General features: G+C 43.5%; 1 protein-coding gene across 4 annotated transcripts in view; it reads left to right on the top strand.

The window, feature by feature from the left end:
- Positions 1-27,129, top strand: part of Ankrd26 (ankyrin repeat domain containing 26) — a 69,421-nt gene that overhangs the window by 40,010 nt on the left and 2,282 nt on the right. For 3 of the 4 annotated variants that reach the window (XM_039108799.2, XM_232319.10, XM_006237217.5), the window contains 13 exons: positions 563-776; positions 5,761-5,944; positions 6,580-6,717; positions 7,936-8,892; positions 9,869-10,021; positions 13,659-13,729; positions 14,063-14,156; positions 16,130-16,242; positions 19,140-19,269; positions 23,598-23,888; positions 24,469-24,683; positions 25,721-25,949; positions 26,564-26,609. In XM_039108799.2, the coding sequence (XP_038964727.1) occupies positions 563-776; positions 5,761-5,944; positions 6,580-6,717; positions 7,936-8,892; positions 9,869-10,021; positions 13,659-13,729; positions 14,063-14,156; positions 16,130-16,242; positions 19,140-19,269; positions 23,598-23,888; positions 24,469-24,683; positions 25,721-25,949; positions 26,564-26,609 (2,835 nt within the window). The remainder of the gene's footprint in view (positions 1-562; positions 777-5,760; positions 5,945-6,579; positions 6,718-7,935; positions 8,893-9,868; positions 10,022-13,658; positions 13,730-14,062; positions 14,157-16,129; positions 16,243-19,139; positions 19,270-23,597; positions 23,889-24,468; positions 24,684-25,720; positions 25,950-26,563; positions 26,610-27,129) is intronic. The other variant, XM_008763271.4, reaches the window with a different exon arrangement.

The raw sequence follows: 27,129 nt of genomic DNA, 5'->3' as shown, positions 1-27,129 counted from the left end.
GCAGTCCTGCAGGGTCTTAGTCTGTGCTGCTATCTCCTCTCTGGTCTGTCCTGGGATCGCAGACTTAATCACCTCAACAAAGCACGTCTAGGGAGCTCGACTTTAGTTCTTTATCCGTGAGGGGTAAGAGAGTCCAACCTGGGATGTTCATGAATTTCATTTGTCTGTTAACAATGGTTGTCATGACAATTGTCATTTAAGCTGTTTTATCTGCTTCATGTGGGTTGCTTCAAGTGGGAACGTGGCTCCATAGTTGTTACCTCATCCTGACTAAAAGCAGACTGAAATAGAGGCTCATTAAATGCATTTTGTTTTTCTGTTCTAAATCTAACATGGAATGTTTGAGTTTAGCTTAACATGAAGATCTCCAGTTCTATCCAGTTTATAAGAGCAACCCCATGGCGTCTCGGCTCCAGTTTCTCTTAAGCTGAGCCAGGGCAGTGGTCACCTGTGTTATCTGGTGTAACAGGTTCCACCTTGTAGGCGCTCAGTGTGAGTGAACTCACAACATGCAGGCTTCTTCTAATGCGCAGTCATTTTATGTCTCTGTCTCCTCATCCAGATACTGTTAGTCTGTTGAAAATCCGCGATGCTGTTTATTCTTATAAGAGATTAATAGAACTTAAAAGGAGCCACTGCGAGCTACTCACAGGGAAACTGAAAAGAGTGGAAAGCAAATGTAAGGGACTACAGAAGGAGGTGTCAGAGACGGAAGAAGTGAGGTCACGGCTGGAGCATGAGAAGCTCGCGTGGGAACAGGAGCTCTGCAGCCTGAGGTGTGCTGTCTCCTTATTTTACTAATTCATGTTTCACGTTCTCCGACACTCACTTACATGCAAGTGTATACACCCTGGCAAGTGTGCGGAAGTCGGGCGCTAACTTGGGAGGGTCTGTCTCCTTCCACCATGTGGGTCCTAGAGATCCAACTCAAGTAGTCTGGCTTAGAGCAAGTGCCTTTACCCCCTGACCCGTGTCCCCACTGTGACAGCTCAGAAGGCATGCTGACCCGTGTCCCCACAGTGACAACTCAGAAGGCATGCTGGCCCGTGTCCCCACAGTGACAGCTCAGAAGGCATGCTGGCCCGTGTCCCCACAGTGACAGCTCAGAAGCCATGCTGACCCATGTCCCCATGTCCCCACAGTGACAGCTCAGAAGCTATGCTGGCCCGTGTCCCCACAGTGACAGCTCAGAAGCCATGCTTACCTGTGTCCCCACAGTGACAGCTCAGAGGGCATGCTGGCCCGTGTCCCCATGTCCCCACAGTGACAGCTCAGAAGGCATGCTGGCCCATGTCCCCATGTCCCCACAGTGACAGCTCAGAAGGCATGCTGGCCCATGTCCCCACAGTGACAGCTCAGAAGCCATGCTAACCCGTGTCCCCATGTCCCCACAGTGACAGCTCAGAAGCCATGCTGACCCGTGTCCCCACAGTGACAGCTCAGAGGGCATGCTGGCCCGTGTCCCCACAGTGACAGCTCAGAAGCCATGCTCACATTGATTACACTGCAGACAGAGATGCATTTCACTTTTGGTCTTTGTCAACTTAGGCCGTGCAGGCTTATAACCGAGGAAATTCCTTAGTCTTCTGAAATGTGAAACTCTTTCAAGTAATGTAGTGAATTGAGGTATGAATTATCCTAAAAATTAAACAGATATTCTTTCAAATCATAGTTTTTAATGGCTATATAAAAGCAGCCATAAAAACCCTCAGTATTTATTGATCAAATAACTTCTTAAAAATGTTTTATATTAGAATACTGTTGTAAGTTGTTTTCTATGTAAATATTTCTAAAAACCTCTTCAGTACATGATGTGAACACTTGAGCTAATCATGCAACCTTGTGCTTTCTATGTAATATTTACGTAGGAGTTTCAGAGGGAGGGGGGAGGAATGGGTCACTAGATATCAAGGACTATGTTTAATCTGTAGATAACTTTTTGGTAGTTTTGCTAAGTTAATTCTGTCAGCTCATGAGCATGGGGCGTCTCTCTACCCTCTGGCACATTCAGGGTCTTCAGGTTTTCACTGTAGACGTCGTTCACCTTTTGAATACTTTTATTCCTGAGTTGTATGTGCTGTTTTATGTTGTTTTTGAGCTGTTGTGAGTGGGAATTTTCCACCAGCTTCTTTCTCAGGAAGTCTATTGCTGGTGTGCAGACAGACTGCTGGCTAGTATATGTTAACCGTTAGGTAAAGCTACTCAAAGTGTGCATCAGGGACAAGGGTTGCCCTGTCGAACCTCTTCCTCAGCTACCCCAAACCCTGCTGCCTTCTCAGGACCATCACCAAACACGTTCTCCCATGACCTACAGAGCCCTGCAATCCCCCAGGGCCCAGATACACAAATTGCTAGTAAGGCCTTCCCTCCTCTCACAGCTACCCTGAGCCCCCACCAGCTTCCCAGGTACACGCTCCCCTGCCTGCCACACAAGGTGCCAACACTGGCTTACTCTCCTCTTCCTTTGGTCACCCCAGACACTCAGCCTTCTCAGAACCCCCTCCACATAGGTTTGCAGAAAGGCTCTTCCTTCCTCTTCTCTGGGTACCCCAACCCTCCTCTCCAACCCACCTCTGGAACCCATGCCGCCACACACATTGCTATTAAGGGTGCTCCTTTTATCATCCCTCGGTTCCCTCAAATGCCTGCCCCCTTCCAGGACTCCCTCCATACATGCTGCCAATAAGGGCCACCTTCCCCCCTCCCCTAGCGTCCCCAGCCCCGCTGATATCAAGGACCTGTGTCTTACTCACTTACTTGCTAGAGCATCGCAACCCCACATCCCGGGACACCAGTTCAGATGGAGTCCTAATCTGCTTCACAGTGTTCACCCTCCTTCCTGTTTTTCTCCAAACCCACCTAGGGCTCGTACCACTTGCTATGCAGGACTTCACCCCTTATTTGGTAGGGTGATCCCCAACCTTCCAACCCTGAGCATTCTACCTCCATAACTAGAAATATACATATGCTTCCTGCTTGCTCTGCAGGAAGATTGCACTCTGTGCCCTCTGACACTCAGAGGGGGCCATCCCAGGACCCCTTTGCAGCTCTTGCTTGCACAAGAGTCCCCTCTCCTCTTGTTCTTTGGCACCCCATCTGCATCTGAGGCTGAGTGCCTGCTTTCTCTGGATGTAAAGCCCTACCTCCTCCTTCGGCTCTGTTTCAATCTTACCATCTGAAGACCCACAAAGAGCATCTGTCCACACCACAGAAAATATTTCCCATAGCAACTTGCTTAAGGTCCCTGATGACTTAACCCTGTCATCATGACATGTGCTCATCAACCCCCAAGATGAGAGGAATCAGCCCACTGCGCATCAGAACCTTCCCGAAGCAGCTTCCAGTTCCCCACATCTCTGCTACTCCAGCCATGATAACCCTGCTGTCTCACTCAGCTTCTGCCCAGAACACCCTCCCACTGATCGAGGGCCACAACCACTAGAGTGCCCATTGGACCACATCAGAGGGCACGTACTTCTGTCTAATTCAGTGTCGGATCCAGATTCGTGTTGAGGCTCTTGATCCACTTGGAATCGCGTATGTGTAGGGTGACAGAAGAGTCTAGTTGTTCTGCATGTAGATATCCAGTCTGACTAGCACCATTTGCAGACGATGCCGTTATTTCTCCATTGTTTATTTTTAACTCCTTTGGAAAGAACTGGGTAGCTACAGGAGTGTGGGCTTGTATCTGTGTCCTCCGTCTATCCCATGGATCAGTGTCTACTGTGGCTCTCTAGTGTGACTTGAAAGCAAGAAGGTATACCCCCAGGATTGTGTTTAGTGTTAGAGGATGGTTTGGCTACCCGGCTGACCTTTCGTGTTCCTGTGTGAGTGTTAAGATTTTTTCCCCAACTTCTAGGAATCGCGTTGGAATTTAGAGAGGTCACAGTGAATCTAGATTGCTTTGGGTAAGGTGGTCATTTCTGATATTAACCCTACCGAGTCGTGTGCGGAGGTGGTCTTTCCACTGTCTGGTGATCTTGGTGAGTTTCTTTCTTCAAGATCTCCCCATGTTCATTGTACAGATCTTTCGGTCTTAGTCTCGTGAGTAAGATGTTTCTCTGACTTCTTTCATGGTAGGTTTACCGTTGTTGTGTAAGAAGGGCCTGGTTTTGTGTGTTACTTCTGCACCTTGCTACTGTGATGAGGAGTTAGGGCTGTTGGAGTTTCCTGTGCAGTCTTTTAGAGTGTTTTGTGATGAGAATGTGTTCTGTAAGTCCTTCCTTTGCCATTCGTAGTCCATTTTCTTCCTTTAGTAAGTTGTTCTAGAAAGAGTTCAAGCACTATATTGAGTCTCTATGGAGAGGGTGACGTCTTTGTCTTCTTCCTGATTTTAGTGGGGAACTTCAGCTTTCCCTGTTTCACATGTGAGTTGTGGGGTTGATGTGCCTTTATATGCTGAGATATATCCTCTGTGTTCCTAGTTCTCTAGAACTTTTATCTTGAAGGGATGTTAGAGCCTTTCAGCAGCCTGTTCTGCAGATAAGGAGGTGATCGTGTGGTGGGCTGCACTTCCTGATTTACACCTGTTGAGCCATCCTTAAATCTCTGGGATGAAGCCAACTAAATCGTGGTGGATGATCTTTTGGATGTGTTTTTGAATTTGATCAGCATATCTTAATGAGAATTAGCATCTGTATCAGTCAGGTAGATTGATGGATACATTTCCTTTGTTGTTGTTTCTTTATCTGATTTGGGTATTAGTGCAGTGCCAGCTTCATAAAGAGAATTTCCTTTTAAAGAAAAATTACTTAATTTATTTTCATTTTCTTTGTTATAGAATCAGTTTTAGTTCTATAAAGCTGTGGTAGAGTTCTGCAGTGGATTTATCTGGACCTGGTTTTATTGTTGTTTTGGTTTCATTGTTTGCGGGGGATCTGTTTACATTTTTAAATCTCTTTTTGGTTTAACTTTGGTATATCACATACATTATAATTTTCCAGTTGATGGAATAAAGATTTTGAAAGTATGTCCTGATTATCCTATGGATAGAAGAAAACCAGCCATTTTTGTTTCTTATTAACTTGGATTTTTTTTTTTAACTTCACTAAAGCTGTGGTGTGCATGTTGTATAGGACATTAGAGGGCACCATCTTAAGATGGAGTGCTTTAGGGAGGCCTGAAATGTTTCATCAGTTTTACTTCTGATGCACAGTATAATCTTTGTAACTAATACCTTTTAAACGATTAAGTTTAAATTGTCTATTTTGATTAGGAAGTAAATACAACTGTGTAAAAAGATAATTTCCTTTTAAAAAAACTTTGTGAGTTTGGGAGTTTTGTCCACATGTATGTCTGTGCACTACATGTGGGCATTGCCTGCAAAGGCCGGAGAGGAGCATTGAGTCCTTTAGAAGTGTTGCTGTAGGTGGCTGGGAACTACCGTGTAGATGCTTGGAACTGAACTGGAATCATGGAAGAACGGCCAGTGCTCTAGCCATTGAGCTGCCTCCCTACAAAAGATCATTTTCAACTTATAACTTTTCTGAATGAGTTCAGAATTCCTTTTCAGTAATATTCACCAGACTTCTAGAAACTTGCTAATTAAAGGTTTTATTCATCCTTATTATCATCAAGAGCATACAGGCTTTAGAAAGGATTAAAGTAAGAAATTAAGCTCATGAATCATAAAGCAGAAAAAATTATGTAATGACAGAAGTTTTATTAGGACAGTACATCGCCATCTTGAAGTCCGGGTCACAAGGTGATCTTTGTTTTGTACAAACAAGTTAACTTTAAGGTATGCACGTTTAACTTCAGATTTGCACTGAAACAAGAGGAAGAGAAGAGGAGAAGTGCGGATCAGCTTTCCGAGAGGATGGTGGAGCAGCTTAGAAGGAAAGGAGAGCAGTATCAGGGCGAGGTGGAAGCCAGACAGCAGCTTGAAGTCTCCCTCAGAAGCCTGGAGATGGAGCTGAAGACAGTGAGAAGTCACCTCAACCAGGTAAGCCAAGCTCCAGGAAAAACGTCTTTCCTACCTTTACTCATTGTGTTTTAATGCCACTGTAAGTATGTAAGTGTGGTTATACACGTGCACACACGGATTTATCTCCGTGTGCTACTTGAGATATGTCGGTTTCCTTATTATGCGAACGTCATGGCATATCAGACGTCAGCTTTATCACTAGTTGATGTAATTGATATGCAGCCCATTGTTGACCTACAGCGCCTGGTGCTGAGAATAAATCTTAACATAGCCGATATTATTTATTGTGCCTTTTGGGAAAAAATGGGTACTACATACATCTTTTCAAAGTGAAGTGATGGAAGGTGTTTAATCTGGAAAGTAAAGGGTTTAGCACTCTTAAAAATAAAAGCTGGCTTTGAAACTGGTAAAACCAGTTAAATATCTGTAATAAACTGTAGTTTACAATGTATTTTCCACCCGTAGGAATTGCTTCTTAAGCAATTTAACTATAATAGGCAGCACAAGTCTGAGTGTTTTGTGTGGCTTCCTCGTGTTTTCTTTGGCTGCCTCCAGTTTGTTCGTAATGGCCTGGCCCTAAATAAGCTTTTAGAGACCATGTCTGCAACAGGCACAGAAGTACGAGACTGAAGACTTCATCGCTGTGCCTCCAGGTATTAGAGGAACGGAATGAGACTCAGCGGCAGCTTTCCCGAGAACAGAATGCCAGAATGTTGCAGGATGGGATTCTTGCTAATCACCTCTGCAAGCAAAAGGAGATAGAAATGGAGCAGAAGAAGATGACTTCCGAGGTACTTCCTTCCAGTTTCCAACAGATGCGGGCGTTCATGTACTTACGCATTCCAGAGCCAGCCTTACGGAGCACAGAAAACAGAGGGTTTCTGAGCCATGTGTGAGCATACATAAGAAACCTGTTCTGGCAGGTTTCCTATGTCTGAAGTAACATAAGGGAGTAAGTGCCTTCGGGAGGGAGTGCCAGCCGCACGGTAAGGGGACTGGGGACTTCTGTAGCTTGTTACAGTTTAATCTCTCTTTCCATGGTGGTGGTGACAAGAGTTCACTCACATGTGCAGTGACAAGTGACATCCTGATTTATCTAGTGCTTATTCTTAGCATTTATCAGTAAATGGGGTTTCAGTGACAGACTACAAATAGTGTTAGAATAGTCCTTCTGGATAAAAAGAACTAAAAGAGCTTCAGAAAATTCCTCCTGACATTAGTCATTGACAGAACTAAGGGTCTTAATGCAGACTGATTATTTACACTAAAGTATAAGCCTGATTTTTTTTCTGCATATGTGTGTGTGGTATGTTTGTATGTTCACAATTGTTTCTGAGCACATGTGTGCATACATGTAGAGGTTGATGGTAGGTGTCCTTTCAGTCTCTCTGCACTCGACATATTGATACAGGGGCTCTCTCTGAACCTACTTGGCTAGTCCACTGAGCCAGCTTGCCCCGGGGATCTCCCATCTTGGCTTCCCTAGTGCTGGGGTTGCAGGTGGACTGCCACTCATCCCAGTACTTACACGGGTGCTGGGAACTGTGCTCTGGTCCCCACTGGCATGAAGCCAGCTCCTGATGTGAAATGTGAACAGATTTGGTAATCTTGGACTTGGTGCCTGAAGCCCGTTGTAGTTTAGAGAAAGGCTTTTCCAGTGCTAAGTTTCTTTTTTTTTTTTTTCTTTTTTCTTTTTTTCAGAGCTGGGGACCGAACCCAGGGCCTTGCGCTATCTAGGCAAGCGCTCTACCACTGAGCTAAATCCCCAACCCCCAGTGCTAAGTTTCTTAAATAGTATTTCTCTCTCAATTTCATAAAGTCATTGTCTTCGATTATGTGTGTGAACTTTTAGGAATTATATTTTTATAAGCTCAGAAATTAGTTTATTTTTCTAGTTGTTATATATGTTTCAACACTTAGGTTGAAGAACTTTGCACACTGTCCTTAGATTCTGTGCGAGACTGTGACATTTCATAGACTGCTAGTTAAGTGTCTCTTTGCTTACGTAGGCTTCTCTTAGTCATGAAAAAGAAAAAGATCTATTGCATAAAAACCAGAGGCTGCAGGATGAAGTTGCCATGTTAAAACTGGAAATGGACACAATAAAAAACCATAACCTGGAGAAGGAAAGGAAGTATCTTGAGGATATTAAGATTGCAAATGAGAAAAATGATAACCTTCAAAGGATGATAAAGCTGAATGAAGAAACGTTTACAAAAACAATATTCCAGTACAGTGGACAGCTTAACAATCTTAAAACTGAGAACGCGATGCTGAGTTCCAGGCTGGACAACGAGAAACAAAGCAAGGAGCGACTGGAGACTGACGTCGAGTCATTCCGGTCTAGACTGGCTTCTGCACTGCATGAGCACGCTGAAATCCAGACAGCAAAAAGAGACCTAGAAACTGCTTTCCAGAGAGCAAAAGATGAGTGGTTTCGTTTGAAGGACAAGATGAATTTTGATATGTCTAACCTCAGGGATAACAACGAGGTCCTCTCCCAACAGCTTTCTAAAACTGAAAGAAAGTTGAATAGCCTCGAAACCGAGTTTCATCACACACAGGGTGAGCTCAGAGAGAAGACGCTCGCTTTGAAGTGTGTGCAGAGAGACCTCAGCCAGACGCAGAGCCAGATGAAGGAGGTGGAGCACATGTTTCAGGACGAGCAAGGGAAGGTGAATAAATACATGGGAAAGCAGGAGTCCATAGAGGAGAGGCTGGCTCAGCTGCAGAGTGAGAACACGCTGCTCCGGCAGCAGCTGGACGATGCCGCCAACAAGGCCGAGAGCAAAGACAGGACGATAGTGAGCATCCAAGACCAGTTCCAGGAGATGCTCAACAGAGTCCAAGCCGAGAGTCAGAAGCACAGCCTAAGGCTGGAAGACAGAAATCAGGAGTTAATCATCGAGTGCAGCCATCTGAAAGAAAGAATGTGTCAGTACGAGAATGAGAAAGCAGAAAGAGAAGTAAGTGTCAGAAAAGAGAGGCATAGTATAAAGGTATAAAGCTTTTGTTTATCTCATGTGTCTGGGTGTGCTCCTGGGTGTATGTCTGTGCACCATGTACATGCCTAATGTCTGCAGAGGCCAGGCAAAGGCATCAGATCCCTTGGAATGGGAGTTACACATGGGCATGAACTGCCACGTGGGTGCTAGGAATCGAACCCAGATTCTCTGAAAAAGCAGTCATTGCTCTTAACCACTGAGCCATCTCTCCAACCCCAAGAAAGATAAATATTTTAAAACATGCCAAAAGGGAAATTCTGTTTGTTAATACTAAGTGTTAATTCTAGCTAAATATAAAAAATAATCTATGGGCTCTGCCCAAAGCTGGGCAGAATTCTTTGGTGCTTGACCAAAGGACAGTAACTGAAACCAGGCACAGAAGCACGAGGACCTCGTGATCTTCCTTATAGTGAGAACCTTAATAAACTGACTTCTTAAAAGCTCCAAAGTACAGTAGTGGTTCTTGGAGCTGGGGGTGAGACGAGGGGAAGATGTGACAGGAGGCAGGGAGTCAGTAGGGCAGTAGGTCAGTAGGTCAGTTACAGTGACAAGCAGGAAACATGAAGCCACTGAACAGTAATATACTGTGTATTTTAAAGATCCAGAAGGAAGAATTTCACCATAAAGAAATGGTCAGTGTTTGAAGCCATAACTGTGTCTAACTTGATTTAAGCACATGATAATGTGTACATGTATCAAAACAGTGTGTACATGGGCTTCATATTCTACTTGTCAATTAAGAGGTAAAGTTTTTAGATATGAGTACACTAAAAATAATGTCTATAAATTAGTTTCACGATGTAGAATTCATCCCTGCCAGCCCCACCGACACACACTACTATATGCAGTGATACTCCTCAGACTGTGTGGAGGAAATAAATGGTGTTAATATATGCTGTGATGTGTTTTATAAAATTAGTAACAAATGTCTCATCAGGTAGCTGTGAGGCAACTTCAGCAAGAACTGGCAGATACCCTAAAAAAGCAGTCCATGTCAGAGGCTTCGCTAGAGGTTTCCTCCCGTTACCGCAGCAGTCTAGAAGAAGAGGCCAGAGACTTAAAGAAGAACTTAAGTCAGCTCAGAAGTCAGGTGCGTATGAGTTTGGTATGCCCGCTGCTCAGGATGACTAAAGCAGGCCACCTCCCTTTAGGTTTTCATGTAATCTGCCATTACCTTTACAATGAACTTATTTCTTAAACTCCACTCTTATTCTACCTTTTTTTTTCTTTGACTTAAACACAAATGCATTTACTTCTTGTGAAGGAACAGGCCAAGCATGTGGCCTCATTCCAGGGGAGGGCAGAGGACAGCTTGTGGGGTCTGTCCTCATATTCCATCACATGATCTCTACAGGTCTGGCTTATATCGCCTTTGGCCACAGACACCTCCAATCTCCACAGCCCTCTCACCGGCCCCATTTTTTTTTTCTTAAAATTTCTTGTCTTTCTTTAAGATATTTATCCTTATGCAAATTGAGAACCATATGTAATTCCTCAGAGAGATTTCTATTCCAATTGAGATAAAGTGGGTTAAACTCAGAGATGCTGCTTGTGGAATGTTCCGGAAAAATCTGCCTGCTCTTTACCCCCACTTTCGGGGGTGGATACAGTATCTTTGAAACTTATTTAATGAATTTCAACATAGCTGGTACAGAAAGGCCAAAGTTGCTCAAAAATGCAGTCGTTAGCCAGGTGCGTTAGCATACCCGTAATGTCAGCTGTTTGGAAAACTGAGTTTGGGGCTGGCCTGAAAAAAGTTTTAAAGGGACTGGGGTGCTCAGGTGCAGTGTCCGCGTCGAACGTTTGAGTCCTCATGCCCAATAACCAGAAATAAACCAAGAGCAAATGTTTTAGGATAATTAAAAACCTGTCTCCAAAGATAAGCATTACTTTGATTTAGAAAAATAACCATATGGAAATATTCAGATCAGATATAGCACGCATATCTAAACCAAAATGAAAACAGGGTCTGGATTCAACCATCTGTGTTTGGTTTAGAATCTGCAGCTCCAAACTGGTCTAGAAGTAACTGCATGGAGCAGGCTGTCCTGTAGTTTGCAGCCATCCTCCTGCCTCCTCCTCCTCTTGCTGGGGTTGTAAGCCGGCCCCAGTAAGCCCGGCTTGCTAAGTGTAACACCAGTATTGAGTTATCATGAACATAGTGCACAGCTCACCATTTACAGTGAAAAGTCCACATCCATGGCAGAGCGTTATAGATACGTAGTCATCGTCACAGAACCTTGTCATCGTAGTGAATAAGTCCTGTGCCTCTCAGTTGTCACCCCTCGTCCTCCCCAGACCTACAGTCCTTTTAATATCTATATATAATTTCTGTTTTGTGAACATTTTCTATCATACATTATTCACTCCTTTTGAACGGCTCTGTTCTTTCCACATGTTGTTGTCAGTCCTTGGTCCCCTCCCATCGCCCTAACAGGACATTGCTCTTCTGCCTTCGCCAGTGCGTGGGTGTTGGGCCACTTACTTCTCGGCTGTTGTTAATGCTGCCCGTGCACTCTCGTTCACAGGGCACTCTACCGTTCCCGTGGTGCGTTTGCCTGCAGTGGGGTTCTGTTGCCTTCATTGCCTAAGCCCCCTGTGCTAGCTGCATGTCTTTGCTCGTGCCGAGAGTTCAGGCTTCTTGGGTTTTATTCATTTTTACCTCGTTCATCCAGAACTGTCTCACAATTAACGTTTTCATGAAGCATTCCTAACTATACCTCACTCTTAGCATCCTGATTTTTCCGTGAATGGTTTTGCTTCTCTGGTTGTTATTTGTATGAGAAGTAATCTCATTGGGATATAAATTTACTTCAGCGGTGAATGATGTCTGGCATCCACATACCTTGAATAAGTTGAAAAGGTTTTTGCTCAATTGGTGTTAGACTACAATTAGGTGCTTTGTACCTTGCTGGTAATTACTTCTTTTGAGACCTTAAGGGGATAAGACTTTTTTTTTTTTTAAATATGGTCTGATGTATCCTAGGATGGCTTCAAACTGTAATATAGCTGAGGATGGCTTTGAATTCCCATCCCCACCCCAGACCTGAGGACCAAACCTAGGGCCTTGCACTTGCTAGGCAAGCGATCTACCACTGAGCTAAATCCCCAACCCCTGCCTCTACCTCCCAAATATTAGTTATAGGCTTATTTATGTCTTGCGGAGGTTCAAACCCAGGGCTTCATGTGTATCAGGCAAGTTCTTCACCAACTGAATTCTGTACCTGACCCTGTAGTAAGGCTCTTCTCCAAATACATTTTAAGGAATCGCATATGAAACGGAAGGCACATAATCTAATGGAGGAGAAATGTTCTGCCGAACATTTTTTTCTCACCGTTTGCCTTCTTTCGTTATGTGGCCAGAGTTGGGATCTATAAGGCCGTGGGAGGTGGTCGACTATGAAACTCCGTCTGCAGCTTTTCTGATACTCATACTGCAAACCCTTCATGTCCAATGAGAGGCCTGGCTAAAGCCACCCAGCACACTGTGGCGAGTGTATTGCTTTAAGGACCTCAGTTTATCCACAGAGCCCCGTGTCTTCAGCCTCTGGTCATCATACCATTTGCCGCTTACACCTAGAAACACAGTTTACTGCACTGTGTGACCTCGCCAGCTGAGTAGTGTGGAGAAAAACGAAGCTGCAAACTGAGCTCATAGACAGAGCTACCGGTGGCCAGAGAGATTTCCAAAAGCTGCAGAAGTCCTAGGAATATAGTTTGGGCTTCAGTCTCCCCATTTCCTGCCATAGTCAGCTACATAAGCCATTTGCATAGAGGACCTCGTCTGCAGTTGCCATAGCACCGCCCAGTCTCACTCACTGCCACACATGCTTCAGGTTCTTTATATCCCCCAGTTCATCGTCTCACATGTCCATTTCACAGATGGAGACACTAAGGTACAGAAAGTTTATTTGCTTAGACTCTATACATCCAGCAAGTGGGAGGAGGAGGAGTTTGGACCCAGGCATTCTGGCCTCCATGTAGATATACCTTCACTGAAACGGTCATAAGGCAGCCAGCCATCATTAAAGTGTTATGTCCATCATAACTGCAGAGCTATGATGACTTATAGATAATATAGATAGATATCACTTATGCATAAGAATTTTTAAAGTCACAGATAACAAGTTGGTATTGGAAATTCCTGCCAGGCAGTGGTGGCACATGCCTTTAATCCCAGTACTAAGGAGGGCATGGGCAGGGGCAGACATACATATCTCTAAGTTTGAGGCCAGACTAATCTACAGAGCAAGTTCTAAGAGAGCCAGGCCTCTGTCAAAAGAAAGGAAGGAAGGAAGGAAGGAAGGAAGGAAGGAAGGAAGGAAGGAAGGAAAGAAAAGAAAAGAAAAGAAAAGAAAAGAAAAGAAAAGAAAAGAAAAGAAAAGAAAAGAAATTTTTCTTGGTTTCACCAGAGTTGTTGGTTTGCATATCTGGTTAGATAGTTAGGCTTCCCTGCTCGGCTTGCCGAGCTACCCAGGCACTCGTAGACAGATTTATAAATGGGGCTGTCGGTCATAGCAGACGTCAGGAAACTTTTCTGTGAAGGGCTGGGTAACAGCTTGGTTTCTGAGAGCACAAGATCCCTGTTGCAACAACTCAGTTAAATCAGCCTCCACTCCAGAGACAAACGTGTGAACAGCACAGATCACGGTATCCCTGTTCCTGGAATCCTGTGTGCAGACTTAGAAAAGCGTCTCGGTAAAGGCTTGTTTTATTCTTTATTCCAGCTGCAAGAGGCGCAGGACCAACACAGAGAGGCTGTTCAGCGCGCTGAGAAGATGCAGGACCACCTACAAAAGTACAGTTTAAGCAGTGACTCCAGTGTTCATAAACAAATGAGCAGTGTATTGTGTCAGCTGTGGAAGCAGGGCCTCTGAAGCCAGGGCACTGTTCCACCTCTAGGTTTCTTGAAGTGCACACTTTTAAAACAGGATGTAGTTAGGGGTTAGCCTGTGTGTGAAGGTGTGGGCTCCATTCCTAACCCACAGAGCATAGCTAGAGAAATTATAGTCACCAAGTCATCTGCTTCTCAGACTTTTAAGAATTTATTAAGTGGCTGTTGACTTTCAGAAATTATGTGATATTTTTAAAATTGCTTTATAAATTTAATTCTTTTAAAATACAATTTTAGGCTTGAACTTGAAAATTCCAAGTTCAAAATTACAATAAAAACGCAATCAGAGGAAATTGAACAACTTCAGGAAAACCTGTCAAATGGGAATTTGGTAAGTGGTCCTCGTCCTGGATTCTTTCATGCTGAGAGGGAGGGTCTCTGCTCTGTGGGAACACAGTGGGCAGTCCTCTGCAGTGGTGCTGTGGGAACACAGTGGGCAGTCCTCTGCAGTGGTGCTGTGGGAACACAGTGGGCAGTCCTCTGCAGTGGTGCTGTGGGAGCACAGTGGGCAGTCCTCTGCAGTGGTGCTGTGGGAACACAGTGGGCAGTCCTCTGCAGTGGTGCTGTGGGAACACAGTGGGCAGTCCTCTGCAGTGGTGCTGTGGGAGCACAGTGGGCAGTCCTCTGCAGTGGTGCTGTGGGAGCACAGTGGGCAGTCCTCTGCAGTGGTGCTGTGGGAGCATGGAGGGCAGATTACAAAGTCTTGGTGTTGTTTCTGTTCACACTGCTTGTTCCTCACAGTGTAAATCCATTCTGCAAAGAAGTTGGCTGAGTTCATAAATTAATGATTTCAGCCCTAACATTTCGATAAAAGCGTTTCAATAAAAGTGCTGTATACACACCACATCCTGTTTATGATCTGTGCACTGGTGGACCTGTGAGTTAGCTCTGTTTCTGGGTAAAGAGACGTAACATTGCTATGGATGTCAGACAACATTGCCCCACAAGAGCTTTACATTAAATCTTTAAATTCTAAGAAATTTAAGTTATTTGATCTAGACTTCTCAACTTTTCTAGTAATCAAAGCCTGTCATTGAGATTTGGAGAATGAATTACTTAAGAGTTTTTATTCATCCAGAATAGATAACAGACCGAGATACAAGTGTTCTTCCCTAGGGAACTATGTTTTCTACTTTGAATTAAAAAGAAAAAGAGAAACTAGCTAACACTAGAAAAGGTCACGAGACACATTGGACACCAGTCACAGAGCTGTTCTCACTGCTGACCTAAGCCACCAGAGTTCACTGCGCTCTGTGTGGGCAACACAGTTCTAACAAGACGCCCTGCTGTTGAGTCTGTGAGACTGGCGGAAGATGGCCAGCTGTACGAGTCTTAGAGGAATGTATTAAGAATACAAATCTATCGGTCCCCAGCTCTGGAAAAAAAAGAAAAAAAAAGTTAAAAAAAAAAAAAGAATACAAATCTAAATTTATGATTTGTGTCTCATTTTGGCTTGGTCTTTTGAGACAGGGTTTCACTACATAGCTCTAGTTGTCCTAGAACTCAAAATGTACACCAGGCTGGCCTCGGACTCACAGAGATCTGTCTACCTCTGCCTTGCGAGTGCTGAAATTGAAGCACCGTGCCCTGCTCTCCTTCCTTTATTGATCTCCTTTGATGGAAGGAGAGACATGCACATGCCTTGTCCTGGATGTGGAGGGAAACAGAAGACAACACAGGTTGTCGCCTTCCGTCGTGGGATCCAGGAATCAAACTTAATTGGTCAGGATTGGCAGCAAGCAAGTGCTTCAAACTTGTACGCTTATTCCAAAGTGATGGCAGATTTCCTGTAGCATTCTAAGAAAATGATAAGAATTCGGAATTGAAGGCAGAGAATGGCTAAAAGTTAGGGCCACTTAGGCTGCATAGTCATTTCCAAGCAAGGCTCAGGTAACAATTGATCTCTCTGAAAAACTTACAGCAAAGTAAAGCCAAACCAAACCAAACGAACAAAGCCCAAATGCTGGCATGATGGGTCGGGCAGATAAAAGCTCTTACCACCAAACCAACCTAAACTTGATCCCAGGAACCTGTGTGCCGAAAGGAGAGCACGGACTCCTGAAAGCATTCCTCTGACACATGTACACACGCATTCACCTGTACACACGCACATGCATGGACACACGTGCACACACACAAACACTCGGATTCACACATGCACATACAGAGACACACAGACTCACATACACATTTATACAACTCACAGGCATCCACACACTTAACACCCTCAATAGTCATACAAGAGAAACCATTCTTTTAACAAAGTAAAAATAAAAATTATTTTCTTTAAAATTTTTTTCAAAGTCTGAAGAGGATCAGGAAAAACTGAAGAAGCTTACGGAGTTGAAAGAGTCCCTGGAATATACTTTGGATCAAGAACAGAAGAGAAGCGACGCATTAGAAAAGGAACTGACAGAGTAAGGTTTTAATGTTTCCGTCTTCTCAGCCTTTCTTACCTGATTTAACTGTAATTGTACTAAAGCCTCCATACCCATTCATTTCTCTCTGCATTTTCATAATTAAATTACTTTAAATTCACTTCAGAGACTGACGAGACTGAAGTTTTTCTCGCTGAGGCACTGCATTTATCTAAGGTTTTCTAAGACCGTGGCACGGCCTTTGGTGTAGTGTCAGCCGAAATGTTCATCAGCTTTGACGTTCCACTTCCCGCTCACTCTCCTTCTCTCTCCTTCCTTTGCAGAGTCCTTCTCACCCTCTAGGCATTCTGATATCTTAAAAAATGATTTGTGGTTTTCTTTAACTATATCATAAATTACCTTTATATAACTTATATTTTCTTTATTTCTCTTTTTAGTTACAAAGTTTTATCATGGAGATATACTTGTTCCATGGGCATCTCCTATATGTATATGAGGGTACTTGATATTGAACTTCTGTTTCAAAATTTTTCAATACATACACATACGTAATATATAGTCATGTCATCCCTTGGTACTGGTCCAGAATGTAGACAGAGGCCTGTCTCTGAGGGTCCCTCACTCCAGTTGACCAAGGGGTAAAAGGACAGGGAACAGAGGGTAGGAAATTGTTGAGTATACTCGATCATACTGGGAAGAAGTTGCGGTGCCCTGCAATCCGGGTACTGACAAGAACGTCAGGACTATTTTGAGAAGGATTGGGGGATGGGAGAGAAATACTCACGTGGTCAGACTGGGATCCAGTTAGTCATTTTCTTAGGTGCTTGGAGACTCTTACCAGTACAGTGGACGCTGTCTAGGAAGAGCTTCAACTGTTGTCACTGTATTTATAGATGGCACCTACTATTCCTAGAATCAGACAGTCTGAAAGGGAAGATGGATTCAGTTCCCTCAGACTCAGAGTTCCAGCACCGCATCAGAGGCCTGGAACATGATACTGTAAAAGTCGGCATTGGACAATCTTCTCATTATTTTGTCCCTGAACACCTTAGAAATATCCTGTTGCTCATGGCATTGTGCCTTTAGTCTTAAAGGAGGATTGCCAGCTATCTGTGGATAAACTCTCCTTAGTGACTAACATGGCTGCAGACTTGAACCCACAGTTCAAGTGACCCACAGTTGAGGATGACAGACGGGATTGAGGATGACGGCCAAACTTTTATCTGCTTGAGTTTCCTATTGGTTATCCAGGCCTAAACGAGCAGGCAGGGCTTTCAGTCAAATTAAACTCTGAGTCTCTGCTACATTGTCTTTAGGAGATTGTATCTAGGACACCCAACAGAAACAATAATCATGGATTCTCGGGTCCCTGAAATAAAATACTATTTGCATTTAACCTCCTCCCAGCTTCCATTATACCATCTCTCCTCTCTAAATTACCTAAAATACCAAAAATAGTATGAATGTTAATTTATTTGTTGTCCTCTGTTGGTTAGGGAATAATGACAAGGAAAGGGATTTGCATGTGTTCAATGTAAACGCAGTTTTTCCTTATTCACTATTCTTAATGTAAAGTCAGTTGGATTTGAAGATATGGAGCCCAAGTGCACAGAGCTGACTGGTTTTCTCGGGCTTACAGATGTGTATGACTTGAATACAGTGAACTGAGCATTTGTGTTTTAGTCACAGCCCCCTCCATTGAAAATAGCTTCTTCTCTCACACAGTATATCCTGATTACAGTTTCCCTCCCTCTGCTCCTCCCAGTTCCTTCCCCCTCCCTCCCATCCTGACTCTCCCTTTTTCTCTCATTGGAAAAGAGCAGGCTTCTAAGAGATAACAATAAAACATAGCAAAATAAAATGTAGCAGGATAAAACAGAGACTGCCCCATTGTTGGACAAGAACCCAACAGGGGGCACAGGAGTTAAGAGACCCAGCATTCGCACACTCAGGAGTCCCATAAAAACCCGAAACCAAAGCTGTGATATTCACGCAGGGACCCTGGTGCAGACCTGCCCCTCGGTCTCTGTGTCTCTCAAAGTGCAATGTTTCCCAGCGTTTGTGGCGTTTCTGTTAGTTCCTGAGATTTTGTGTTTCCTATCTGATTCTAATCAGTGCTTTTTACTATTATCGTTGTTATTGTATTTTAATTTAGCTATCTGTGTGCACCACCTGGTGATATGTGCAGCAGCCCTGGGCTGTGTGCAGTTTTACATCACTGGGCCTTTGTAGATATCCCTATCAGAGACTTTTAGATCGCTTCTTTTCTCTATAAATCTTCCTACACTGTTTTCCTTTCATTTCTTAGGAAGTTCTGTTTCGTTTTCCCCTCCATTCAAACTACGAAGACTTGGTGTCCTTTCCCCTTTTTCTGCTGTGGATGATCTCCTTGATACTTTCTGGGTTCGGGTGCTAAGCACTCACTCTCTACTACATCCTCATGCTCAGTTGTGTTTTGCCTTGCAGATGAGGGCCAGCAGGCGACAGCATTCAAATGTTTTCTCCTGAGTTAGCCATATCTGGGTTACAGCTAACATGCAAGAGTGTTTTATAGTAATATACTAAAATGTGTATAAATAATTATGGGTATTCTGTATGTGATTACAGTATTACCTCTATCTCCTGTACATAGCATAAACTTTCCTTCATATTAGCTATAAGATTTTAATCTCATTAGAATGCCTTCACATCTTAAGTATACAAATGAAAGAGGGTCGTAACTTACAGATTTATCTTTTTGTTGTTGTTGTATTTTCGAAACAGTTTTTTCTGTGTAGCCCTGGCTCGCAAAGAGATCCGCCTATCTCTGACTCCCAAGTGATTAAAGGCATGTGCCCCCAAATTTATCTCTTTTATATGACAGAACTTAGTATCTATTTAAATAATTGTTGAATATACTCTTTAAATTCTTCGCTTACTCTGTGCATTTTTTATAGATTTAAGGAAGTCTTAAAAATGACCAAAAAAGAATTAAGTGAATATGAAAACAGAGAACTTCATCTTCATCAAGATATGAAAAGCAGTCAACTTGAAATGGATGTCCCAGTTAATGCACTAGTAAAAAAGGTAATTCTAAATCAGTTTTGGAGATGAAAAATAAGGTTATTTTAAGAATTATATTTTAAGTAATATGAATCTCTGGCTACATTGAAGTTCTTACATTGCTTCATGGACTTGATGTCAATGAAGATTATATTATTTTCTATTAGGAAGTCATACTGCTGATTCTCACATCCTGAACCAGGCTGCAGTCTCTCACTCTGTGATCCTAAATCATTGAGTAGCATGTCTTGTATTTATTCATTGGTAGCAGGTTTATTGGAACGTAGTTAGCACATCCCATATTATATTCATAGAATTTTGTGATCCCTTCCATTTCAGAATTTCTACTACCCTAAAATAACGCCTTTTACCTCTCATGTGTCTCCTCTGCACAGCCTTAAGGATCCACCAGGTCGGCTTTGTCCCTGTGTCTGCCTGTCCATGTCGGTCACACAGTGTGTGTTCTGGCTTCTTAGACTTATCGCTGTGTTCAGGGTCTATCTCCATCCTGGCGAGCGTCCTCGCAGTGTCGTCTTGATGCTGAATGTGCCCTCTTGTGTGATAGGACATACATTATATTTAGCTTACATTAATTAATTGCCTCACATTGGTTGACTATTAATAACACTGCTGTGGAGAAGCATGACTGGCATTCATTTTCCTTTTTCCTTGAGTACTTTAGGAACCGCAGAGTTGCGTGGAAACTGCCAGACTTGAGCAGCTGCCACAGGGTGGTCGCACTTTGTAACCAGCACCATTGCGTTGACAGCGTCTCCATAGCCCCAGGAACACTTGTTGTTTTCCATCATAATTCTTGGAAAAAAGACAAGTTTCCAATGTGATGGCATGAAGCGGTGCTTCATTAAGGCTTTCCTTTGCGGTTTCCTAGGAGTGAAGGACTGTCATGGAGCATGTGTTCTCATGTGACTGTTGGCCATGTGTGTGTCCTCTCTGGAGAAACGTCTGTCTGAGAGCTTCCCTCACAGGTTATCTTCTTGAGGTTGTTGTAAGAATCCATTATATGTCTTAGATATATACAGATATAACAAATACAGGATGTTCGAGTACTTGCTGTTATCTTGGTAGCTTGCATTTCTGATTCCTTGATGGTGTCAAATGAATGTTGATAAAGTCCATTTAATCTATTTCTTTCTTCTAATATGACTAAAAAGCTTACCAAATCCAGTAACAAGGACCTATACCTGCAATTTTTGCTAAGAACCTTATAGTTTTATTATGTTTAGCTGTTATGCTCTGGGTTACTGTTTTCCATAGCGGTCTCCACTCATCCAAGCAATGTCTTTGTTGCAAAGATGTTGTTCACCTCACTGAAAGATGTTTCCACTCACTGAAATCAGCTCCCCATGACTTTTAGTTGACTTTTAGTCCCCCCTTTCCATGCAGTGGTCAACACGTCTTCCCTAGGCCAGTACCAAATCAAGCTGGGCTCTCAAGAGAGAACTTCCCAGCCTTGTTGCACATTGCTAGATACCATGGCTAATGCAAGTGGCTGCATAGCGGAAGGCCTTTAATTTCACGCCTGTGGAAACATTGGCTTTCACCTGGAAGCCTGCGACCATTTTCTGCCCATTACACAACGTGAAGGTAGACTTGTAAAGACAGGGTCCATTCATTTCCTTAATTGAAACTTTTTGTTTCTTGCCAAGTGCTTTTCTCTTCACTTCTCTTTGTGTCTGATCTTGGGTCCAGGATCCGCTGGCTCAGCATACTTGCATTTACTGCACTGTGTTTCATTCATGCATTGCAGTTTCTAAAATCATCTGTAGATCTTCGCCAACTAGAAAGAAGATTAAGTATGGGCTTCCAGCTTTTTTTTTTTTATTGGAAATTGAGCTGATTCCAGACTTCAGATTTGAATTGTCTTTCCTTCTTTCCTTCTTTCCTTCTTTCCTTCCTTCCTTCCTCCCTTCCTTCCTTCCATTTTTCCTTTAGGATTTTGCCATGTAGCCCAGGCTAGCCTTAAACTCATGGTCCTCCTTCCTCGGTCTCCTGACCCTGGGACTGCAGGTGTGTTCCACCAGTCCCAGCTCATCCCACCCCCCACCCCCAGGCTAGTATCTGATTCTTAGTCAAAGCACCAGAATGCATCATTTTCTTGGCACAGAAAACAAACTAAAGCTTCATAGCTCAGTATGAATGCAGGAACCTGGCACAGTGGTACACCTCTGGGCCCAGAAGCTGAGGCAGAATTGCAGTTGAAAGCTAGCCTGGACTACCTACCAAAACATAGTCTCTAAAAAATAAAGCCACTAGGATTCGTGAATTCCGTTTAAAAATGGTTTTCAGGAGAACAGCAGTTAAAAACCAAGTGGTATTTAGACAGTTCGCCAAAGACAGTTTTCAGAGTGGCATGTCTAGCCATTCTACTATAGATTATTCCTCCATATTCCAAGTTTCCATATTCCCTAAATTGACAGGAAATTCCAAGGAAGTGCTATATTGTTATGAGAATTCACTCTAAGGAACGAAACAACCAAGATGCAGACTGTCTCAACAGATGCTTCTCCCTGCTGGCTGACTGCCTCTGCTTTCTCAGTAGCCTTGTCATGGCTGAATCAGCCTCTACATTGTTGGGTCCCAGTTGACGAGAGAAGAATCCTACCAGAGTTATTTCTCCTCCATTTAGGATTTGTTTGTTTGTTTGTTTGTTTACTTTTCACCAGGGTCCCAAGGCCACTTTTCAGTTTCACTGTCATGGTCTTTGTCTGCAATTGCAAACTGTTTCTCCTGAGAGCTTTGAGCTCCTGTGTATTCTGTTAGGAGTCCTGTCCTTAAAAGAACCATTTCCACGGACCTTTGAGATGGGCTCCTCCGAGACAGTGCCCTTAGAACACTTAAGGAATTTGAGGCTCTGCCCTGTAGCATTCCAGAGTCTTGACAAATGGTTTTATAAACATGGCCTTAGCTTCAGTTTTAGACCATGCGTTCCACACAGTCTGGATTTCTTACCTCAGAAATTTCTTTTAGCATCAGTTGGCAGTTTGGCGTGTGGAAAGGCTACAGTTGAGAGAAAGACATTTGAACCCAGTGGATCCCAGTTCCCCATGTTCCATCCCCCCATGTGGATATTTGTATCTCTTGTCAGTTCTGTCACTTGCTATAAAGCAGCAGTTTTCCAGGTAACAGAAAAGCCATTTCCTCCCCATAGTCCTTTGGGTTTCTCTTTCTAGGTCCTTTTTGCTTCTTTCTACCTTATCTAGAGGTACCCTACACCTTTAAGGGTTTGAAAAGAGATATTTAGTGTCACTATCTATTCCACTTAGTGATATATAATATGACCCTGCGAGATTTAGTGTCTCAAAGCTACATTTATTTGGTTCACAGTCTGGTCTAGATAAGGCTTATCGAGTCAGTTCATTTCTTCACCACGTGGTATCATCTGGATGACTTGAAATTGGGGACCAGTACTAAGGGTACCTCACTCTCATGGCTTCCAGTTGAAGCTAACCGTTGGAGCGTTAGGAGGGATGGTTGGCTGGACCACCAACACAGGGGTTCCCTAAATAATTGTTGTAACGTAAGTGAATTAAGTCTATTGAAATCCTAGTTGTCGTTTAGTATGCATTGCATTTTTGTTACAAGGAAGGGGAGCCATGTCAATCAATTTATATTGCAAGAAGTCACCGCCCTCTCCAGAATCACTGGAGTTGTTGGAGCCTGAATAACAGTGTCTCCCTGAAACTCCTCCGGAAATTGTGGAGCATGACGATGGGGGACACAGTTCCGGATTTTTTGTTTGTTTGTTTGGATTTTTTATTGTTTTATTTGTTTGTTTTGAGACAGGGTTTCCTTGAGCTCACAGATCTGCCTGCCTCAGCCTGCCTCTGCCTCTCTGTCTCTGTCTCCCCACAGATTGCTGGATTAAAGGAGTGTGCCACCATGCAGATTTTCCAAGATGACTCAGAGTCATTTTGAGAAGGAAAGACAGGAGACATTCACATAAAACGAATCTAACATGAGTGCCCTGGTGTGTAAAAAAAATAATGATCACAAAGAGTTCGCTTAGTGACAGCTGCTACTTTTATAACCTCATTATAAGCCGGGCATGGTGGCAAATGCCTTGAGTCTCAGCGCTCAGGAGGCAGAGGCAGGCAGAGCTCTGAGTTCGAGGCCAGCCTGGTCTACAGAGCGAGTTCCAGGAAATTCAGGGCTACAAAGAGAAACCGTGCCTCAAAAAAACAAAAAAAGAAGAAGAAACCTGATTATAAGAGTTATTCCAGGCCACATGTAGTTGTAGTCACAGCTGATCTTGGGTAGCGCGTGTGATTGGTTTATGCTGTGCTGTTCTCGGCCGCCTTCTTCATCACCAAACCAGCATCTTATTCCTGCAGATTGATGATCTTACAGAAAAACTGGAGACTGCATCTTCAAAATGTCTACATCTGGGTAAAAGAAATCAGCTGCTTCAGCAAGAATTACTGCTGATGAAAACTCTACAGAAGAAGTGTGGGAAACTCGAGAAGAGTAAAAGGAAACTGGAGCAGGAGGTGGCGAGCCTCAGGAGCCACATAGAGGAGAACATGGTGGAGCACAGCCGAGTGCAGCAGTACGCGAGGGAGGTCGAGGATCGAGCGAGGCAGGACTTGGTGGAAAAGTTAAAACAGGTCAACCTCTTCTTGCAGGTCAGCTCGTGTTCGTGGTGCGCTGTGGTTCTCATGCTGCAAGCGATGCCTCGGGTGTGCACGCAGCGTGTGTCTGCTCGAGTTTTAGAAGAGGACACGTGCTTGCCCCTAGAGTTTCGGGGAGAAGAGGGCACTGATTATTGCTGTCCAGTGTTCTTTGCTGTTATAACTCAGTGGGCCTTTCATGAGAGACTCATTTGACTTTTAAAGCTCGTTTGCAAAACATAGATTGCTGGAAGGGGAACCAGTTGACATAGGAAGTACAACAAACCCTTGAGTTACTGTCAAGTCATCTAGTTCAAGCTGGAAATCTCGAGCTGACTGAGTTCTTTAAATTATCAGACCACTGTGTACATGTGTCACACCGCAGTGGTAACGTGTTCAGTTAGCACGCACCAGGCCCTAGGTTTGAGTCCCAAGACTAAAGAAACAAAAGAAGATGGAAAAGATTCGGTTTTTTATAATTCCCATCTAACTCCCAGCATCAGCATCTGTGTTCACATGTTTCATTCAAAACAAACGAGCAGTACTGATTCGGGTTATAACCGCTTCTAACGTGTGCGCTTCCGGTCTGCCGTAGGCTCAAGCAGCGTCTCAGGAAAACTTGGAGCAGTTAAGAGAGAACAGTAACGCTTCACTTAGAAGTCAGATGGAGCTCAGGATTCAAGACCTGGAATCCCAGCTCTACAAAATGAAAGCCCAGGAAGACTTCGACAAAATAGAACTAGAAAAGTACAAGCAACTCTACCAGGAAGAGTTCAGAGTTAGAAAAGCGTTGTCCAGTAAACTAAACAGGTAAGTCCTAACATTGACTCTCTGAAGATAACCTCATGGCTTTATCTCAAAATACAGCATCACCAGTGAGACGAGGCTGTGAAAGCCACCTAGACAGCCCGAGTCTGGAAAGACTGTTGTAAGCGACCCTCAAAACGTTACTTTGGGATAGCTTTTATATTCTTTCTTATCCTTCTCTCTTAGTTTATATGGTCATTTTAGATATGTTTGAAGCTTTATAGCTAAGAAAGTTATATTATTATAAAGTTGCTTATCCATGTTCCCTTAAATACGGCTACTAAGAGGCTTGATTGTGCTTTGTTTTATGTTTTGTTTTGGGAAGATGATAACTTAGTCCCAAGGATCAGGTACTGTAATATTCTCCTCTGAGCAATTTCAGCATTTGGTATTTTAATTTTCTTTGATTGTCACTGTATTATTTCTAGTAGAGGTTCCTATAACCTATAATCGACAGGTTTTTCTAATCTGTCTTTCCGTGCACGTGTGATAGAGGGGAACACTAATGTGAGATAGAAGCGTCAGCCCAGCGCTGCCTCCTCGGCTGTGGCTCTCTGTTATCCCTAGCGTCAGATGCTCAGTCTATCCTGGGTAATGGGAAGGAATCTATCCTGGGTAACGGGAAGGAATCTATCCTGGGTAACGGGAAGGAATGCTTACACGTCTCCATTTCCGTGTCTTCAGGGAGTGAGCGTGTTAATCACACACAGTGACTCGTCTGCTGTAGTGTCACTCAGTCTCCCAGTTAACCCTTATGCAAGTGTCTCTGATGAGGTCCTCAGGAAGCAGCACCCTTCCAGAAGACAGCATGGTTACTGGAGGAGCTGCTCATCTCGATTCCCTCTAGAAATCCCTGCACTTTGTAGAATAATTTTAAACCTGTAGTCCTCGGTGGTTACATCCTGACAGGTTCTCTAGGCTAAGTCACTGCTGAGGTGCAAATTCCTTTTATTTGCATGGCAGCTTCTTAGCCAGCCGGGACTCGGGGTTCCTTTGGGACCCTGGAGACACTAAGTCTTTACCTTCTGTGGTCTTCACAGGACTACTGAGAGGCTGGAGGAGACCAGCACCAAGCTGCTCCTGGAGGAGCAGCAGAACAGGTCTCTGCTGAGCTCTCTCAGTACGAGGCCTGTTGTAGAGTGTCCCTGTGTTGGAAAGCTTCATAATAGTTTGGTATTAAACAGAACTCTTATTCCAAGAGAAAGCCTAGCGGTTCCTACCTCAGGCCTACAGCCATCAAATAAAAGAGTGGAGATCTTCCTGACCAAGGTTAGTATATTTCTCTTTTCCTTCGGCTTTCAAGTTTCTGATAAAATTCTCACTTTTAATTAATCCATGGCACTGGTTCATTTTAATTTAATTTAATTTAATACATGACACTGGTTCATTTTGTTGGCCAATGCACACCATCACAGTGACTTATGCCAAAGGAGGAAAATTATTAAAGTTTCTGGAGTTCTCACTTCAGTAGGTACTCACTGTTGCTTGGTCTGGCAACGGTACCTTTCTTCAGAAGCTGTGCTTAGGTTGCAGTGTGTAAGGTAACTGTGGCTGCGACTGAAGGTGTAGCCTGAAACGTCACGGCAGTCTCCAAAGGCAGTTTTCCTGCAGCATCTCAAGGGTTCCAGTCTAGCGACAAGAGATGGCTGGCATCCAGACACCTACATGGAGATGTGTGTCATTTAGAGGAATCTAGCACTAATACTGTTATTAAGAAAGTAAATGTATTGGGTTTGGGGCTTTAGCTCCGTGGTAGAAAGGCCCTGTGTTCTGCCCTCAGGTCCAGAAAAAAAAAAGATAAATATGTAGCATTGCATAAGGCTAATTTCTGAGTTAAAAACTTTCCATTTTCTTAACCATTATAAATATTCATCTCGTTTCAGATGCATCAAGAGTTGGAAAAAAGTATAAATAGAGAACTTAAAGAAGGTATGTGTCAAAATGTATGAGTTAAGATTAGGTTGACTAATTTTTAAAATAAATTATATTAAATGACATTTTCCTTGTTCAGTGAGTAGATTTTACAGTAAGTGTTGCTTTACACAAAATTAAAGACATGTTTCCTTTGGGGATTAATTCATCAAGTGTTTATTTCATTTGAGAACTTCATAGAAGTACACTGCATTAGCATCATTCCCACGTCTACCCTGCCTCCGCCTCCACCCATGTTCTCCCTCCCCTCTCCTCAAATTCCTGGCCTCCTCTCATATATGCATCCTGTAGGCCCAGTTAGTGTTGCCCTTAATTGCCTGTGCTCAGGACTAACCACTTAGGAACAGGGTCTCATCCTTGAAAAAGACTGGTTCTCCCTCTCCCGGCAGCCACTGCCTGCCTGTAGCTCTTCATCTCAGGGCCACTCTGTCGGTTGTGCTGAGCAAATTGGATCCTACGCAGGAAGTCATTTCTGCATGTGTGTCTCGCAGGGTGCTGCCTTCTCCCTGCAGCGTCA

Source organism: Rattus norvegicus, chromosome 4, assembly GCF_036323735.1.
Source record: "Rattus norvegicus strain BN/NHsdMcwi chromosome 4, GRCr8, whole genome shotgun sequence".
In the NCBI taxonomy this organism is placed as follows: domain Eukaryota; kingdom Metazoa; phylum Chordata; class Mammalia; order Rodentia; family Muridae; genus Rattus; species Rattus norvegicus.
The sequence above is the reverse complement of the archived record's forward strand: the minus strand, read 5'-3'. Positions and strand labels throughout refer to the sequence as shown.